General features: G+C 39.8%; 1 protein-coding gene across 17 annotated transcripts in view; it reads right to left on the reverse strand.

Annotated features, from left to right (window-relative positions):
- Window positions 1–2,549: 2,549 nt before the first annotated feature.
- The window catches only part of LOC138060849 (CDC42 small effector protein 2), an 86,584-nt gene continuing 68,146 nt past the window's right edge, over window positions 2,550–20,987 (reverse strand). For all 17 annotated transcript variants that reach the window (XM_068924801.1, XM_068924787.1, XM_068924795.1 and 14 more), the window contains 3 exons: window positions 9,733–9,834; window positions 5,003–5,120; window positions 2,550–4,551 (listed from right to left, as the gene is read on the reverse strand). In XM_068924801.1, coding sequence (XP_068780902.1) covers window positions 5,022–5,120; window positions 9,733–9,834 — 201 coding nt within the window. In that variant the 3' untranslated portion in view covers window positions 2,550–4,551; window positions 5,003–5,021. The remainder of the gene's footprint in view (window positions 4,552–5,002; window positions 5,121–9,732; window positions 9,835–20,987) is intronic.

Raw genomic sequence — 20,987 nt, forward strand, 5'->3', positions numbered from 1 at the left:
TTTTGTGGGTCACGTCTTTTGTTGGTTTTCAATGAATGCAGCCATAGTTGTGTGTTCATAGCAATGATTCCAGAAATGTGGCTTCAATTTACAGTGCAGTTTACCCGAGTTTGGGATGGTCTGCAGCTATGTTGGTTTATTGTGTCCGCACAGAGATTTCTCCTTATTCCCTAACATAAAGCGTTTAAAAAATCCCTTCAAAATTCAGCTATTGCTCCTTTAATGCACAGGCTATTACTTATAGGAAAAAGTTAAATTTTCATTAAGGCTTGTTCTGGGGGAATCTTCCTCCCTGCTTGGTATATACCATCATTCAGCCATGCTCAGGATCACTTAACTTCCAAATAGCCCGCACTGTGCGTGGCCTCAGGCCTGGGCAGGCAGGTGAACTCTGTAACTTCCTCAGAAAGAAAGCGTTACGGGGCCGAACTTCATTTTTAGGTCTTAAAGTTGCTTAAGAGCAAGGCTATTTTTACTTTCAGTAACATACTTGTATAGCTATATTCTGACCTGTGGTTGCAGCCAGCATGTTTTTACAGAGTTAATAAAAAGTCTCATAAACTCTTATCCTAAACAGTGAGTCTTGAAAGTCTTTATTCTGAAAGTGTTTTGGGTCCTGATATAACTGTCTGTGCTCAGGGAAATTGCATTACACCACAAAATCTGCAATCTAGACCAGATTTCATCATTCTCTCATGTTAAAAGCAGTTTCTGAGGAATAATAAAATGTTGAAGAAGAAATGCGCATGGCTTTCTGTGGTGAGCCATGATGACAGAAAAAGGGACATGGAATGAGAAGTTGGAATTTTTGCTGTTAAATTTCAAATAGCTGGAGCTCCAAAATCCAGGGCCATACTTGTTTTTCTGAACTCCCTACACCAGAAGCTTTTGATCAGCAGGCATGCATGCTACTTGAGCCTTAGTCCTTGCCCCACTTCTTCCATTGAATTGTTTTCACAAAGATAGAAACCTAACAGTCTTTCTTTGATGAACGTGTGCTGCTTCACCCTGGTTTCGCAATAGGATATAGTATCTTCTTTTTTCTTCTAAGCTATATAAAGTTTAGGAAATCTTGTGAGTGGCACGTGAAGTGGTACAGCTCTTCAAGGCACATGAAGACCAGCAATCACGGTAAGGCATTAACAGACACAGAATCCCCATGAAGTTGGAAAAAATTACTTTCAATTCAGTAGGAGGGTGCCCTATTCAAATCCATACACATCAATTAGTAACAATTTAACATTAGATCCCACTCTCCCCAAAAAGAACAGAGTACTCAAGTCAGGATAATTATGTTGTGATGAAATACGTACCGTACTTGGTAAAAATGTGTCATTATGTAGATAAGGAAATCCACAGATCTTACTGTAACTATGAATTTTCTGAGCCTGAGGGTGGTTTTTTGTTTTTTTTGGTATATTATATGATGGCCGAATGCAGTGCCACTTGGGACCAAAACTATGTTCAGAGATTTGGATGCTGATGCAGCATCTTCTCATTTTAAAAAGATACAACAGGAATGAATTGACTTATACAACTGCTTTAGGCAGCTGAACAGGCTAAAGACTAAACATGAGCTGACTCCCTTGAAGAGGTCAAAAAATTATTTTAATAAATGGTTATATTAGAGCATCTTCTTCTCTAGACAAACCTTGTGCATTGATCTTAAATGCTTTAGTAAGGCTACTGCTCGGTGGGTGCAGTAATTCCTTTTTGGCTTGGTGAAAACATTTCCAAATTAGAGCTGCCTTTCTTTCAGTAGTGAATACGCCTATAATTCTTGCTAAACCATCGTTACTCTATTTGCTCTTTCATCAGGGAACACAGTACAAGTCTTCTGTAACTTTAACTATTGGGAAAAAAAAAAAGTTTTGCAGTTGATCTTTATCTCACTGTTTTCTTTTGCCCTTTCTTCCTTTCCTTTTACAACTAGCTTTTTTCCTTAACTGGCAACTTCAAGGGCTTATCACATGGCCCGTAATTCAGTACCCTTCTTAAAAACAGTTTAGCCTGAGGTTTAAAGTAGTAAATTGGTTCTTGAGGAATTAACTTTGAGAACGTCAAAGAAAAAGTAATGAATTAAGCAAAGCGCAGAGTAGATGACACTGTGCCTTGCAGGTGGATTTAATGGAGATATATGTATTACAGTGATATTGTATTTAATTGGTCTTCTGCTAATCACCACAGTAAAATAATCCGCATCACCATCAAGAGCAAGCAAGAAGAAAACCCAGGAGCGAGAAACTGCATGAGGGGTTTTGGATTTGTGTCGTATTAAGAAACCTTCTCTTTGAGATGTTTGCAGAGGCCCCTGGTAAACACACCAAAAATCAGTGAAACAAAGCTGCTTATAAAATTAAGGTTTAATCCATTTGGCAACAAAGGGGTCGAGCGGCAGGAAAAAAAAAAAAAACACTCAAGCCTGCAAACGACTTTCTTCTCACACTACCAGGTTCCTCTTCCGAGGATTTTCCCCACCAGTTTGTAGGCTGCAACTGTTTTTCTAGTGTAAAATTTAACTTGAAAAAGAAAAAGGGTAAGCCACCAACTGAAAGAAAACATTTATTGAATCAAAGTCAATACTTTCCTTTTAATATCTACAAGCCAACACTGAACTGACTTTATTCAAGAATGAACACAATGTACAAAAAAAGTATGTCTGTTATAAAAATATGTCAAATTTTTTTCTGGCTATTAAGCTGAAGACATTTTGACAAAGGCAAGATAGTTTCAGCAAGCAAATTTCAGCCGCAGTAACCGATGACAAAGTTAAAATCATTTTGTAATAATCATAGTATATTTAAGACTCATTTGATAAAGTGGCATTGGAAATGCTGACCCCTAAAAAAAAAAAAGTCACTGCCTTGCCATGTGTTTATGCACCCCAGACAACTGAACATCCTGATCTTGTGTCGTCACGAATCAGTACCTTTATCGGTGAAGGCTCCCCAAGCTAACTGGAACCATGCAAGCGGATAACTGACACCTGCCACTCAAATACAACTTTGGGAAGGCCAGCTACCTCCATGGCTATTGTATTTGGCGCACTGGTTGTGAACTGGGAGACGAGAGTAAGTAGGTTCGTACATGTTTAAATCAACCTGATAGCTGTTGCACTGTGAAATCAGGGAAAGGATGGGAAGAAAAGAATCATTCATGACAGCAATCTATATTTATAAACACATGTGTTTATGTGTCATATTGAATCTGATTAAGCTCGGTTGTCCTTATCTGATAGGATGATGTTTTTCCCCCCCACATTAAAACTCAATCAAGATTCAAACCATTGACTTGTTTCAAACCACCAACGAGGAAGAAAAAAAGAGAAGGACCATTTACAGACATAATCTGAAAACAGTGCAATATTAAAATACAATTTTCACAACGTGTGAAAGAGAAACATGCTTTGGAACCTGAGCAAAAGGCTTTTTACTGACAGTAAAAAGTCACCCTGTATGTTGTTTTCACTGGCATCTGTTCTGCCAGATGAGTATGTTGCTCTGAGCAACTTCCATGGCCCCTAAATATTTAGTACACAGGAACTGCCAACTACTTAGAGAGGTCTACTAAACTTCAGCTTATATTGCAGGCAGTTTGACATGCTGCTACTGGGAATGACCGTACAGCCTAAAATTAAAAAAAAAAAAAAAAAGGAAAAAGAAGCAGCCAAACATGATGCTTTTCTTGTTTTAAATAGACTAAAGCGCTTCCACAACACGCAGATACGGTACTACACTGGTTTACAGTCTCGAGGTCAGCTCTTTCAAAATAAATATACTGAACATTTACAACAAATGCCTTATGAATTCAAGCTCTCTCTTTATTATTTCAAGACCAGTTGGATAAAAACTAAAATAAAGACATAACTCTGAAGCAGCTAAGTTACAAGTCCTCTTTCAGAAACAGGCATGACTTGGTGCCACAGCTAAATTTTTCACCAGCAACAGTATCATCAGTCCGCAGTAAGCAATTTTTTTTCTGGCACCGAATGGGCCACCATACAAAGCAACTTCACAAAGCATGCGGTCATCTACTCTGCTGATTTTGTAGGAAACAATCGTTTGTGCTTGCAGGTCCCAGACCTTTCAAAAATGGATATGAACAATGAGCGATTAAAAGTATTAATGGAAACTCACTCAATTCTAAATTACTTGAGTGGAGGAAAAGATTTAAAGAATAAAGAACAACAGAATGCTGTGCATTAGTATTTGTGAGAGGGATGAGGGAAGCTACGGTTGATGCCTTAATTCGCCTTAAATCAAAAAAGTAAAAAAAAAAAATTTAAAAAAGAGACAAAGAAAAAGCTAAAAACAATCCTAAACAGCTCTACGTCCATAGTGCTGGTAGAGGCCAATGCGTGCATGCCACCGAAAGGCACGGTAGGACCAATCTGATAAATGGCATCATCAGAGCAGAACAGCAACTTTTCACTGGAGTAATCACAACGGGTGAACAACGAGCCATCACTTCTCTCTTGTCATGAACACAGAAAGCAGTCACCAAGGCAAAAGAAGGGCACACAGGAAAGAAGATACAGGAACTCACATAAACCTGGAACACAGAAAACACACGTTAAGCTGACTTTTGAATGCTTTGGCAGTGACCATTTTCCTACCATAACATAATCGTTCATCCATTTAACATCACACGTATGGTTAATTAAATGGATGGAACTGTTGCAGAAATGGCATTTCACAAAGTTCTCCTGAAATCTGGAATGCACTTAACTTCACTTGCAAAGATTCGCCTACAGTAATATCTTGGGTATAAAAATAGGCTTAAAGGACAGACTGTTGCAGTCAGGACTGAATTATTAATCTCTTGTTCATGACAAAGTAAAATCAGCATGCTCACATGATACCAAGCCTTCTACTCAGAAACGCATTTTCACATGGTGCATCGTAAGGACGCAGCTATTTATAGGCAGCCGATTATGACATGCGGCAGGATGTTCTTCCTTATTACTCTACCAGTGCCTAAAAAGCAAGAGCGGAATACTTACTGGAAAGGTTTCCCCAAGGTTATCCTGCCTTTGTATCTACAAGCTGCATCTGAACGTTTGCAGACATGCCACCTCCGTAGCCCCCCTTGGACTGCATTTGGTTCTGAATGGAGCTCACCTGGAGACAACGAGGGAAAAGGCATCAGAGAAAATTAGGAAGGCAGCTACAAGTGAAGCGTACCATATTCTTGCCTGAGGTTTTGGTGTTTGGCCTGGTTTGGCTTTCCAGCAGTCTTTCTCCATTAAAGCTTTTGCATTACTTTTGCATGAGGACATCGGCAGAGCTGGCCGCCTGCTGGAAGCGTCAGCCCTGCCGGCAGCTCAGCAGGAGAGCGGGAGGGACTGGTGCTGATGCAGAAGTTTTCTCCTCTCCCAAAGAAAACTGGCTGATTCAGGCTTTCACTGCGCTGCTTGATTACTCAAGAAAATTAATCAGATCTCTTGCTGGCTTCCAGTTCCACTCCATCTGACAAGCTGTAATTTAGTTGGTTATATGGGAACCGTTCTTTGCCAAGCATGATAAAGCAGTGAAGTTAACATCACCGTTACGTTAAAAATATAATAGACAATTTCAGAAATGTCTGCATAGTATCTGCACTGTATGGTTAGTTTTGGACCATTTAAAACAAAAGAGTTTTCTAAACCAAAAAGGAGCCTTCAGGATGTGGAAGTTTGTGGGTTGTTTGGTTTTTTAGGTGTTTGTTCTCCTTAATTGTTACCACTCCTTTAATCAGCAGGGCACTTATTTTTAAAACCATACTCAACCTATCAACTTCTCTGGAAATAATTTATTTGAAGTTATTTTTAGGCTGACGCAAACAAATCCATAAAGAACACCCCCTCACACACAAACACCACTCTGGCTTTCATTGCTTTTGTCAATAAAAAAAGAAGAGAATACATAGTTTTCTTTTGTGCTTGTGCTGCATGAGTCAAAATAATCATCTCCTAGGGCCTGCAGGAAGACAACTCCAATGTGAAAGTTTTGACTTTTTCCTATTTACACCCAAGAGCATACATAACAAGTACACAATGAACGTGAACATATGTGTTTAAAGCTTCAGCTTCTGAAATTGGACTTGCTGCAAGAAACCTATGTCTGCAAGGCCCTGCTGAAAATTATTTCAGGTATGCTCTTCACAGACACCTCTAAACACGACTAAAAAGCTACATTAAAGCAGTGACGGAGATATGTCTCCAAGTAGCTTGCAGGATATTTTTGCTTTTCTGCAAAGACGAAACTCAGTTCACTCTTTTAAACAAACCTCCACAGGAAAGCAACCCCCCACTCCCTGCTGCAAATGAATCAGCACAGCTCCTTCCTGCACGCCCTGTCTCAAATCGATGTGAAAAGATCCTGTTTTAGGGCCTTTGCCTTTGACAGCACAACACATTGCAGTGCCGTGCAATGAGCCTTTTTATGTACTTGCACAGCACAAGGTAAAGCCATCTTCCAGCCTGGTGCTTTGCTCAGGTAAGTAATTTAGCTGTGGTAAAGCAAGGTGATGTTGACGTTTCTCTCCAGGGAGACCCTGTTCAGAGCCAGTGCTCTAGCAGGCCTGACACCAGAGACCACAAAAGCAGTAAGACAAGGCAGAGGCAAAGGGCAACCCCATTTATGGGGTGGGTTTGCAACCTTTCCCGTTTCACCACGCTAATCATCACAGCATCTTCTGTTCGTCTTTGGCTAACGGCAGTTTGAGTGTGATCAGTTTATTTCAGACAACAGTTAATCTACAGGTAGACAGAAGAACGGCTTCAGGCCAGCGTTCGTATCATCTGAACGAACCCTACCTTTAGCGAAGCAAAGCTAGAGAAACACAGCCCCAGGGCACGTCTGGCTACGCAGCCGCGGCACTGCACTCACCTCCCAGCCTGACAACTACCCCAAGAACAGCGTTATCAACGCAAATGGCAAAATCGGAGAGTAAGTTTTCATGAGTGCTTCTTCTAAAGTGTAAGAGAATCTCCTCAGCACTCCAGTCTCCTATATGCATGTTTGTGTAAGGATGCATCAGTCTAAAATACTGAGACTGTTGCATCTAAAGCCAAACAAACAAACCAACCAACCCTCCAGCAAAATTAAGCTCGACTACAGTAATGGTCTAGTGGCCATTTTGTATATGAACAATTCATGTAGGAGACACATCCAGTGTCAAAAATACTGAAGAAAAAGCAGGTCTAAATCTTGTCCTGAGAAGTAAACACTCCCGAAGCATCCTCCTCTTGAAGCAATCTAAACTACGAGCACAGTGAAGTACAATTTTTTCCCTTCAAAGATATCATTGCCTTCTGATGATACATAACAGCCGTGTTCTTTCCTGCGTTACGTCTAATTCAGATTCTCTAAGGATTCAAGAACTTTGAAAGGGGAAAAAGGGTCGCACCAATTAAAGATCATACAATCTGCTGTGCCGCGGATCTATCGCATTCATTTCTTTCTTTCCGTTTTTTCCTCCCTGCTAGAATTAGAAAATAGCACAGATGGTCCTTGAGAAAAATCTAAGGCTGGCATACATGAAATCAAAGGATAAACTGAGGAATATGAAGCAGAAAGAGGAAGTGAGAAACTTCACTAGGCAATACAAAGGTAAAAAAGGAGGAAGGTGCTGGGAAGGAGAAGGGAACTGCATGATATTTGCACAGAGGGCTCCTACTGTTTTAATTCTACCTTTGACAAAGTAGCAAGGTTCTCTGTGCAAAAGGCAAACAAAAAGCACAATATTTCAGTAGTCGGAAAATTACTGTCCCTGGAAGCACGAGGATATATAAAGACCAATGCTGATGAAAAAGGCACAGAGCAGACACTGAATGAAGAACCCAGTTTATATGGGAAAAAGCTAAGGAAGTTCCAGGCGGCTCTCCTAAGGCATTCTAAGGAGGTAAAGAGAGGTTGAAAAAGTAGTAAACGTCCATACTATCAAGAAAGTTAGGCAGCAACAAAACACATGGAGATAGGACTGTGATCTTGGACTTTACGCTGTAAAGGATGAACAGGGAGAAGGGATGAACTATTACCACAGTGAGTCACTAAGGAAGAGGCAAGAAAATAGGCTACATGAAAAAGATTTATTCTTCTAAAGAGAGTAACAGACAATTTGCAAAAAATAATCCTGGTCAGGGATCAGAAAAATCACTCTGAAAAATCATTGACGCAGCACATTATCCGAATGAAAAAAAGTAAGAGACAGATATAACTAGGTATGAGTGTTCAAAATGAAAGAAGTCCACATAGGTAGACAACAGTGATTATCTATTATCTGGAGATGAGCTGGATTTTATGCAACGCAAAGACAAAGGCAAAGCGTGCACGTCTGTCTTGGTCTGTGGCAAGAGAGCAAAGCTTCAGGCAACCACCGCAACCTCCCCTGAGGCAGCGCAGCTGTGAGAATGAGAAAGGTTCTCACAGGAAGGATAGCAAACACCTAAAAAAAAAAAAAAAAAAAAAGCCACGCATCTTCTAGCTTCATTAAGACCACCGCTCTCGCACTTCCTCATTTCAATTTATACATCATTTTAAGTATTAATGTAATATATTGCATTAATGCATAATGAGCTTTAATTGAATTTTATCAAGCTGAACCCACGTTTGTCTATTTAACTTGCTTACAGATGCTTTAGTACAGATCACTTCCGACCTATTATGCTGCTTTAGGAAAAACCTGGTATTTTGTTTGCCATGTCAGAGTTCCAAGGTTTTGCTCTTTCCCAATAGCTACTGAGCTACAAAAGTTTTTTCCTGATCTCAGTAAGCTGTAAAATCAAATTAGTTTCTAGGAAGCTACAAATGACCTCACTTGCCCACAGTGCAACTGCCTTTTTCTGTACAGCTCTGCTCTTTGTTCTGCTACCTCTGACAGAACTGTCTTCCCCTTTACCGAAATTCACCATCTCCAAACAATTTCGTTTTCCTTTAGAGAAGTTTATTAAGATCAAGTGACTTTTTCCCCCTCATTATCTATATACCACTTTTCTTAGATCACTTATTAATAAAACAAATTTGTCCTTAAAAACAGATTGATTTCACAGAAGATACTAAGTAGTACAAAATAAATCTATCCTCAAACTCCCTTTCAATATTCTGTCTTAGCCTCTGTTTTTCACTTTCAAAGATACACAAACATTCATAGTTCCTATCACCTACAGGAAGCCAAAAAACTCTGCCTGCGACATCAACATTGCTTGCTCTGGAAATAATTCACGTCACAAATAGAGTTAACAGAGCGTAGGAAACCTCAACAAGGACAAACAGAGATATTGGTATGAACCATAAACTAAGAAAAGGTACAGAGTTTTATATAAACCACACTAAAAACGCTTTAAAAATAGTTAAGATAAAAAAATCTAATCTGAATTATATTTTAAAGAGATTTTCATTCTGAAATACTCCAGCATACTTTGAAAAATACTCTGTTTTAGTTCACAAATGCTATCTGATTTTTTTTTTTTTTTTGAAGTACTCTACACATAGCCTATACAGTTTATACAGCGCATACAACATATTGTCAATACATACAGGAATTTTTTTTATATGATATTCCATAATCTTGAAAGTCGAAATCTTAAGATTTCGACTTAAGACACTGACAGGTTGTTCTTAAGCTCTACAGAAATGCTTATGAACTCAGCGGAGAATCATGCCTTCAACTAATTGCTCCAGCCACAGCATTCATATAAAGTGTTCCTGGATCCTGTTTAAGATGGAATATTCTTCATCCACTCACACTTACCGAATTCATTCCACTGAACAGGTCTCCTGATCCTACATGAGCTGTGTGGACAAAGTTTGTTGGCTCTCCAATCATGCTTCGGTCAATCCGCCGTCGTCTTTTCTGAAAGGAAGGTAAAGAAACCATCTGATTGAGGTTCATTTAAAAAGACAAAACCAGTATGCATCGTAAATATAAAAGTTAACTGCTAACACTACAATATTTTGTACACCGTAGGATATTTTCATAGAACTGAAAGGCAGCGGCCATATTTTCAGGTGAACTGAGACATTAGTAATACCATACTTAGTTTTTATTTGGAGGATCGAGAGCAGACTATTAGACCAGCACTGAGATCACTCCTAACATTTGGACCAAATATTCATAAATAACCTTAGTACATACCACTGTTTATTAAACAGTATCTGCAATGTTTCATACAGTAACTTCCATCAGTACTTGCATTTAAACCTGATGTGATAAATCAAATTTGAGGCTTGATTATCTGAAACAAGAATCAAAGAGCACTAGTGGAGCATATGAAACTGCTCACTTACAGAATTTGGGTCACCTTGCTACGGCACCAAGGGATCTAATGTCCCTATTTCTAGGGATGTTCTTCACTGGGGTGTGCAGAACAATCCCTCTCGTTTGACCAGATTTAGTCAAAACCACATTATTCCTGGAGCCTGTATGCACACAGATAACGAACACTTTGCATGGTTGTAGTGTGTGACTTGCAGGGGTGTAGTGGGATATTAAGGCAGGATGCCACATTACATCCTAAAGATGCTCCGGTTCTTGTGCTGTGAGACATAATGCAAGAATAACTTAACCTCAGTCTTCCCTTTCTCAGAGTCGTGGCTTCAATTTTTATTAACGTAATGTAATAACAGGCAAATAAGAAATTAGAGGCAGAAAGGACTTCCTCTAATAAAAGCTGCCTTGGCTGCCTGCCTCCAGCCGAACATTGCATCTAAAGGAGTAAAATGGAAAACCTCTATCGTCATCTCCTAGGCCAGAGCCAGCAACCTTGAGCAGAGTGACGCATGCAGCCTGTGGCCACTGCAGGCCAGCGCCTTGTGTTTAAAAGGTGAGAAGAGCCATGGAGCACAATAAGAGTACTTCAACTTAAGGTAGGTGAAACAAAATACAGTGTAAGAGTTGAGAAGCCACGTAAGCTCAGTCAAAAGCTTCCCATTGTCCTAACGTCTGCTCAGTCTCATTTTTAGAGAGATCTCAATTTCTAGCTTGCAATAAGATCTTAAGACCACCCAGACTTAGACAGGAAGGTACATGCCTCAGGAGCAGACTCACTACTGTTAAAACACAGCTACAGATGAGTCTTGATGAATCAGAGCCCACAGCTATGAGAATATATCATGGGCCTTAGCCAGCAAGCATAAAACATTTTAGTCCTTTCCTGTATCTTTTCCATATTGATAAAGACAGTTTCAGGAGGCTTCAGTACCTTATTGCATCAATATTTAACAGCCAAGGGGTGGGGTGGGGAAGGCAAAACCACTCACCTAGAGAGAGCAAAACAAAGTGACCTGTCCTATGTCAAAACCATTAGTGGATTCTCTACAAGTTTGAAAAGAACTAAATAAACTGACCATATAAAAACCATTTTCATGGAGTTTGAGGGCTTTCAAGGAGAAAGTGTTTATGGAAATTAGTCTGGATGTCTCAAAACCAGAAAGCATTAATATGTTTCATGAAGACGTGAATAGCTGCAACAGAATCTATTACTGTGTTCCAATGCATTAACATTTCAATCTGGAAGTCAAACTCACTTATACATACAGCAGTCTCTCTCAAGTAATGGTTTACTAGCTTGTATCATGCATATGTGACTAACTTGAGGGGAGGGACCTTTATGCCTACCCTGGGTGAGAACTGCAAATCCAAAGTGTTTAGGATTCACAGAGTCTCTACCTGTAATGGTTACTTTAAATACACAGTTACTGTATTTACACAATGTAATATTGTAAAATGCTGAGACAGTTTGTCTGTGTCACAGTCCTTGTTCTACAGGGGCAGGAATCTCGAGAGTCCCATGCCACAGCCATCAGAACACTTTCACAATTGCTTCAATTTTGTAGACGTTTAGTTTATATTGCATTTTTGAGAATAATACAAAGTCAGAGTCATTTGATAATAATAAAGCCATGAATTGTTGTTTTTAATAGCTTTGAAATGCTGGGGTTTTGATTCAGACTGAAACTGCAGACAGTCTCAAAGTCCACCCCCTGCAAGAACCTAAACCTTTCTTTGGGCAACTCAGCCTATTTTCCTTCTATACTTGTTGCTAAGAATATTGGCCTATCAGTAACAGGATTAAAGTGCTGATTTTCGTGAATGCCTGGAAACGATTCTCCTCTAATCATCAGCTAGTGAACCAGTAACCACTAGTTGAAGTGAACCACCATCAAACCCTGATTCTTCAGCAAGTTTCTTCACAGAGGCCATCAGCCAGCTACACCCTGGCACGTGCCCACTGATGCCTTGAAGCAACAGGACTAAATTTAATGCTCTGCTAAATCTAGATCCCAACGCAGCTCATGCTAAAAGCAAATAAAGTGCTGCTTCTTTGCTGCAGGAGCACTTCGTTTGCATTTACATTACGTTTTTAGCTTGGCTCAGGAACACGCTTTTGAAGCAACTTTGCCCGTCTCCATTTACCATGCTTCAATTTGAATTTCAGGGTAAGCTTGGAGTGCATAAACTGGATTTCTTTCAGATGAAGCTGAACCAGAGTCACTCTCCTAGCCAATGCACACCAGCTGGTAGTGGATATTGAGGCCAAAGGACCAGACAAGCCAGTCTCAAGTAAACCCCAAAATGCACCTAACATGCATCTTGGTTCCTCGACACCAATTGTTTTGCACTACAAAACTGCTCTTATTAAGATGTGCTACTTCTTAGTGAAGGCATAGTAGCCTCATTCAGAGAGCTAAAAAGACTGACTAGGTTGGGTGAATTGACATGGCAAGCATAGTAAAATGTCACCTATTTTAGGAGGATGTACCACAGGAGAGAGGAGTCGGGGAGCATGCTTTGAAAGGCTACAAAACTTTTAGATGACGCCAGAAACATTTTGCTAGGATTTTATCCTGAAGTTTTCTTATTATTTTCTGAGGTCCCGCACCTGTAAGAATACATGCATTACCATTATTCTATAAACAGTAAGAACTGACACACAGATTGATTCTTCAATAAATTTAGTATTTTTAATCTGAGAGGATCACAGAAGCAGCACATTCATCTTTCATTTTAAAAGAAATTAATAGCCCAGTTATGCTCATTTCCCTCAATATACTGTCTGTGCCTATTCTGTGCTTGTTTCTAATGCCAAGTCGTGTGCCCAAGCTGATGAATCATAAAGCTCCCAGAAGCACCCAAACTCTCGTAGCAACCGAAATCGATTCCAGTCAGGCTTTAGCTGCCCCAAACTCCATTTGGGACCGTACTATAAATAATTAACCTTAGAATATAAATACCACTAATCAGTCCATTAATGAGATCTGACTATGAAGGTGATCTACACAACAGCTTTTCATGTATAGGATGCTGGCACAAAGGACTTAGTATAAATACTCAGCTGTAGGTATGTTACCTGAAGGCTTGTTTTAAGGCAAGGGAGATATTTCTGGCAGAACGCTGAAGTCCTAACTCAGACAACCCAACTACGATGAGATCCTGATTTCCTGTATCTGTGTTTTCTTGTGGATGCTTTCTTGGGAGGGAGGAAAAATAATAATGAAAACCACCTTATGATTAGCTAACTTGTTTAATATCTGTTGTCTTTCTTGTTATTATCTTGTTATAGCCTGGAAGTGGAATATAAAAATATTTAATGGCTTTCCTCGGTTTGTTCCCTCCGCAAATTCTAAAGAATTTGGAATCCAAAGGTATCACCCAGCAGGTAATCTTTACCCTACAAAGGGACTAAGCCATCTGTAATCAGAAGCAGAGGGGAAGCAAGTTTGTGTGAGAAAGGTTGGCGAGCAGTGGAGGCATTCTGAGGACCCATCTCAGAAGCTGTGCTTTGCGCACGTTACGGTAGCTGCCCTGAAACCGTATCACATTCCAGTTACTATAGTAATGCAGGGAAGAATTGATGTCTCTTCTATTCTTAAGCTGTGAATGGTCTTTTGCACCCACACAGGCTAGTGTCTCTTTTGAAGTTTAAGATCAGGATTCAGAAAGCCACCAAGATTTGCATCGCCTGGAAGCAATTTTAACCCTCTAAGTTCTTGAAACTTTTGATAAGGTTTAAAAAATTAATCTAATTATACCATGTACTCAACCTACCAGTTAAACTCTCAAGCATTTTATTGAAAAACATCTTTCATCATTTGAAAAGCTACTTACTGTTAGAAACTCAAAATGGAAATGTGTTTCTTTAAACAAATAATTGCCACTGATAGTTCCAGACCAATGCTTTTTTTTTTTTAATTCCTTTTTTTATTTTTGGTTTGCAGAGAAATGATCTTTTCTGACCACCTCAAAGCTCTGTACAGGCTGGGCTGCACTTCTCTAGCTTAAGCCTTTCCACAGTGGGGGCAACAGAGCTAAGCTAGTCATGTTCATCTATCTGCCTGTATATATGGGGCGGGGAGGGGTTGAAATTTCTCCAGGTCTCAAACGTATCACAGAAGATTCAGATGATGTCACTTAGATCCTAGCAGGCTAATAATTATTTTTCTGGAAACTGTTAAAAGTAGAAATCAAAAGTGAGGTCAAACGTAGAGAAAAACATACAAAGATATCACAGAAAGTCACTGCAAGTAGTAACCTATGTACCTAGGGGACCAAACGCAAAGAAATCTCCAAGTCAAAACCTCTGGCATGATGTATGTAACCTGTTCCTCTAGCTTTAACTCTACCAGTTTAGCTGGCAGAAAAGCATGCTCTGCTTAATCTACACTAGATTTTTGGAAGATAACAGCTAGGTACACATCCTAAATCCCAGTCTGACTGAAATACAACTGAAGCACACCACTTCAAAGGATCTGCTCCCTTGCTCCACAAGCAGTAATTTTAATTGCAGAAGCCTCTATCTCAGCTCTACAAAGGCCCTTGCCAGCTCTCAGAAGAAAACGGTATTGTGGGTGCAGATCAGGAACGTGATTTCTAAGCATACAGTGATCCAGAGTAGAAACAGAAGAAATTCAAAGAGCCTAAGTTATGCTCATATTGCAAACATGTTCGGTTTCGGAAAACAATGCTTCCTCATCAAAATTCCCCCATATGTCAGTTTTTCCCTGTCACCTATCATTTCATTGCATCTCCACTTTACACACAAGAAAAGCTGTCATCTCTTTTCCCCTCACAGCAATGCTCTTTACCCAGCTATTGGTTGTCCCGGCTTTTTATATCTTAAGACTGGAGTAATTTCAAGTAAACTGTAAGAAACAAAGCAGCAGAACATCCACCGACATGAGTCCGCGGAAGAGAGAGAACGGACCATGTCTCTGCTAGCAACAAATTAGTGTCAGGGACAGACTGGAGCTGCGTCTTGCATTAAAAAACAAGGCTTTGGTATTTAAGTCACAAATATGGAAAGTTAGTTTTAAGAAGAATAATATAATGGTCAAAGCTAACGCAGTGGTTTGGTTGCTTTTTTATCTAGGAGAATATTTCTGATTATTTATTAACATAATCAAACTAAAACAAGACAAGGATAAGACTTACTTGTCGATTAACTTTCCAACATTTCTCGAAACCTTGGAAATACAACTGTGGAATTTTTCATTGAGCGTGCTTCCATATAAATTTGGGTTTGGCACATCTCTATATGTATTCATTTATATATGGTGCACGCAGGCATTCTTGCTTAATTTAATATTTACCTCTGTTTGGAAGAAAGAGTAGGGTACAGGAAACTAAGTTGGAAAGGAAACAGCATGCTGATCTGCTTTGGTCTGATCCAGCACACCAGGTCTCCAGGCAGATCCAAATCAATACCAAGTGATCCACATACAAAATCATAAATACATACATTATGTACAGTGATGACACATCTTCCATTTTTTGACAGTTCTTTGTCTTTCTATCTAATTATCTGTTGAAGAGGAACTCTGGTCCATACCTGTCATCATTTCTGCTTACTCTGCAGGACTCTCTCTATTATTCTTCATGACAATCTGTTATTTTGGCTTCTCTGTTAAGACATTTCAGTACGAAATTTGTAAGCTTGCCACAAAGGCACACATGCAGAAAAGCTGAAGAGCGCCATTTACCGAGGCACAATCCTTGTGCTTTACAATTTTCCTTTTTGAATAAAAGGATGAGAAACATCTATTGTATTTTAACATCAAGCAGCCTTGATATATAATCAGGAAAAAACCCTCACGCTTTGGCATCTAATCTGAAGCACAGTAAAAAGTCAACTTCCTGAGATTCATTTTCTAGTCTTGTATCAGTCTCTCCTTTAATCCTTGGTAAGCCTATTTTTAAAAAGTTAATCAGCCCTTAAAAGGAACACAGACTGTGGAAGTCAAGGTATCCCCGCTATTACATTTTAGATTTCGGTATCGCAACAGCGTGAGGCTTACACAGGTCACATTTACCTGGCATGACTTCTTCGAGTCAGCAGTGCTCACTAGGCTCAGGAGCTTAACTAAGACAAAAAGTAGTTTTTCCCCTTCTCTTAAATGTTTACTCATAAAACAGGCTTATCATCACTCTCAGCAAGAGGGTAGCTCAAGAACATATAATTCCTCTTTGAAGCCTGGTTCAGGACTTAATAAATTTACTGGCTAACTCCCTCCTGGGAAACTACTCCCGGTGCACAGAGACATGAATGATCCAGCTGGACGCCATAAAGGGCTCCTTCACAGAATGAGTTTCTGTGGTCAGAGAATGACCACATACATTTATTACCTCCAAAAGGTTTGCTCTTCATGGAACAGGAGGATGACCATGAAGTCACGAACATTAGAAAGTTGCACAGCTTTTAAAACCGTCTCCAAAACAGGAGGGTCAGTTTTTCAGGCTGCTCAGTTGCTGCCCTCTCAGTCAGTATAATGATATCCTTTAATACAGGAAGCAGCAATTTACTCTCCACTATAGCTCTTTGCAAGCCTGCCTTTTAAACAACAGCAGGGTAATTTGAATGTAATGAATCCTAATAAATTGGATCCTTAACCACATGTTCTAATCCTCTGCCACACTATGATTTAGAGATATAATGCATCTGCCATATGAAAAAAAATTCCAAATTGCAAACTCTCCTCAAAAAATATCCTATTACAACCGCCACTCTCCTGATAGGTGAGACAAATCCAAACAAAGGATATGCTCCTGTTCTCTTTTGTAGCTGTCTAGTGCATTTGCTTTCAGGGTGAGGAGCTACTCTGCTCATAAACCCACGCACGGGCTATCAGAACAGCGATAGGGAAGTATGCAATTTGCTAATCTCTTTTTTGAAATAGGAACTATCAGATTTAGGTGGAGCCTCAGAGCTATTGTGTTTTTTGACCTTCCCTCACAAATAGCCCTCAAATGGCAACACTTTTTGGTGTTGAGGATTTCTGTGCTTCCAGTGCTGGGTTATGCTAACCCAATGCAAAAAACAAGCTGTTTTAATCTGTTAATTCACTCTCTGGGATCTTCCACACCAATCAAGATATGTATTTCATAGCTTCTCCCTGAAGATACAGTGATCTATTAAAGCTTTCAATGATATACACCCCTGTTGAATCAGAGCTGTTTGCTAGCTTTGTATTCAAGACCTCAGATGAAACTTCAAAAGCAGTGCTAGCCAAAGATAAATCTGAGTAAGAAGTAAAACTAAGAAAAGGATTTAATCAAAGACAAGATAGTCAGTCATTTCAAGATGGAGAATTTGCACCCTTAGAAGGGAAACCAAAAGTGAAAGAACACCCTTGATTTTTTCTTCCTTCTTTGATCTTTCCTGCCCTTCTTAACTGCTCTTGAGAGAAAGCACTGACAGCAAAAGCAACGGAGTGCCTGCGCAGGGCCACCCGACTGATCCTACACGTGTTCATACACAGGAAGAGTTGGGTACTTGCCTAGAATAAGAAGTATCAGATCACCCTGTAGAAGTGGCTTTGTGTCCTCCTACGTACATGCTGCTCTGCTCCCAAAAAGAGTCTGACATGCTCAGGGCAGCTGTTGCCACCAACATAACGTACCCTGCACAGCCTTACCTATCCTCACAGCGTCACGTTCAGCAGTGAGGCGTGGGATCTACCTCTGCCTACAAGCCACGGTCTGAACTACTACTGCCGCACCAAAAACCAGCTGAAATGGCCTCGGAGCACCTTCTACTGAAGCCCACACAGAGAGGCTGCTAGAGGCTGTCCTTTTTATTTATCTTTTGTGCATTGTGCCTTTAGGATGCATGTCTCCATGCTTTTCTCCCTAAACAAAGATCCTAAAAATCTGCGTTTTTATTTGTACATACATACACATAACAAACATATATTTACATACGCACACATTTTTAAAATATCTATCTATCTATATATATTAAAGAGACACCATCCACTGTCATGTTACAATTCCAATCAGGCAGTAGCATATGTTCAGTTTTCAGATATAACTTAACTTTTCAGTCGCGAAGTATTCCTACAGGAAAAGCAATGCTGACTACACTGAATTGCAGTAGATCACTTTCTCCGCAAAGCAGCAAGGATGAAGAACTAGCACTTAAAGGGTCAAATGCATTATCTCAAGAGGTCCACCATACAGAAGCAGCATATAAAGAAGCACAATTAAGATAATATGCAAGATAAAATGCCAACCACTGCCTCCAAATCATCATATTTCAGTGATAATCTTATTCCAAACCAGTAATGAGTGGGAGTCAAGTCCAACACAGCGATGTTCAGGCCAGCTCTGTCATCTCCACTGGCTGGCTGCAAAACACCAAAGCCACTACCTTTCCTAAGTGATTTTTGAGTCAGTTACATTTAAGCAATCTGCTAGATATTGCCAAAGTCTTGATTGAAAGGAGTCCTTTCCTGCAGATCTTACTAAATACAGTTTCATCAGAATAGAAGCAAGAGGAAATCAGAACAGGTTTTCAGGCCAGTTCTTTAGCAACAGAAATTAGTAGGCCAGCAGCACATTTAGCCGTCGTCAAGTTTTCTGCAGATTCAAGATGCTGCCAGACTCCTCTAGCTAAAGAAAAGTTAGGTTTGAAAAGGACTGAAAAGAGAAAAGTTTTAAATAATTTAAGCAGTTACAATTACTCACAGAATCTAATAAACAGAGTATCAAATGTACAATGGATTTAGCCTTTAGGCATTATCACTTTGCATTTACTTTCTGACAAGTGGCAAAAAAACCCGATAAGCACATCTGATAGCCTTCTGAACTCCTAAGCAAAGGAATTAGCGGCTCTGTTTGTATTTATATAAAGACATAAGTCAGGAGCAAATAAAAACCTAAAATGGCAGGAGAGCTTTTTTCATCAGATCTTTCAGCCTAATTTTAAGCACAACTTTTCAGCAAATTAATCCATTTTATAAATGAAGACCTCACACTGGATTGTGTATTGCTGTTATGTCAAACAGTTCCTTTGTTTTTAGCAAATTCGGCATATCACCACCTTCTTCAGCCTTTTCAAGTGTGTGTTTTTTGGATGTGTTTACACAATATTCCATTATATTATGATGGTGTTAGTCATCACATGACAAAACTGGCAATTGTAGCCTATGTTTTCTAAATAAACAGGAAAATTTGCCAGATTAGGTCAAATGACTAAGAGACAATCGGTCTTTTAAGAAATGTGTTCAGCTCACACATTAAAGGGAACTTGTCCAATTCTAGAGGCTTAAACCAGCTTTAAGACATGTAACGCATCAGACTGAATTTCTTGGTATAGCTAGTAACTACCGTCTTTTACAAGATTCGCATTAGCACAATTTTAAGATGACATTCGTAACTCAATTTGGCAAACACATTTCTGCCACTAACTAAACTTAAACTTTTCTTTTCATCAGCAACAGTTCATTACTTTTGGCGATTAAGGCCCATTTAACATAATTAAAAAGAACACAAAATAATCACCTAAAACTATTGCAACCGTACCGTTTCAATGTCTTTAGACAGACTACACAGTTCTGATAGTTCAGTTGCATCACACCCTGCCAATGACACAAGGAATAAGTCTGTGATACTGGTTTGCGATCGCTCAGCAATAGTCATAACTCAGCCTTCAAGATGTAATCTTTTCATACAGTTGCTGAGCAGCATAACTTCTAACGCCTAAGTTGTGTTACGTGGAAGAAGTGCATTTCACTAGCCCAAACAGCTGGGAGCACAGCATTCATCACTGCAACTTTCAGAGTGAATCCACAGCTGGGACACTGGTGAGGTCCAACAGCTCTGCGGCACCTGATGTACAGGGGGATGCTGAAAGAAGTGGGTTTGTGCAGCCTTAAGAAGGAGAGACCTGCTTGGGGTCTTATTGTGGTATTCAGCCACCTACACCAAGAGGGCACAGAACAAGACTCTTCTCGGAGGTGCACAGCAATAGGATCAGAAGCAACAGCCTCAAGTTGCAACATGGAAAATTCTCATTAGGCTAAAAAAATTCTTCATTACAAAGGTGGTCAAACACTGGCACAGCAACCCAAAGAAACTGCTGAGCCTCTCGCCTTACAGATAACCAATTGGATGGAGAGAACCATCTCCTGGGTGTGACCTCGAGCAGGTTGCCATCGCTGGCCCTGCTTTGCATGGGGGCATTGCAATAGTTGGCATCCAGGTCTCTTCCACCCTCTGAGTCTCTCACTTTGGATGGTGGCCAAGAAGAACATGGAGCAAGAGTGGGCTAGCATTGACATCGCCAGGACACGCATGCAGTGCTCAAAGTCAGAATGTTAAAAAAGACAAAGTAAACAAATAATGCAGAGACATCCCACTGCAAGCTTTCTGGAAATATTTAGTACCCTCTTAAAAACAATTACTTCCAAAAGTCCTGACAGCAACACGCTGAGAACTGCATCATGTTAAGCTCGCTGTCTTTTTACTCGCTGACCTTTTCTGAAAGGAACACAGGAAATATTTCAGAGGTCAACTGGCATGATGAGAGTCACAGCTCTCTAGAGGAAACGTGTCAAGACTTACAACATGAAACTCCTTGTATTCAACCAAAATAAATGCCACCCCCAACTAAAACACAAACAAAAGCTTCAGGCATCCTTAAATATGCTGCGCATTGACGTTCTTTTGTTAAGAAGTTATATTTTATGCTTGCAAATCATGTAATAGCTAGCTGGAGAGCTGAAACAGGT

The sequence above is a fragment of the Struthio camelus genome, chromosome W, assembly GCF_040807025.1.
Source record: "Struthio camelus isolate bStrCam1 chromosome W, bStrCam1.hap1, whole genome shotgun sequence".
Lineage (NCBI taxonomy): Eukaryota > Metazoa > Chordata > Aves > Struthioniformes > Struthionidae > Struthio > Struthio camelus.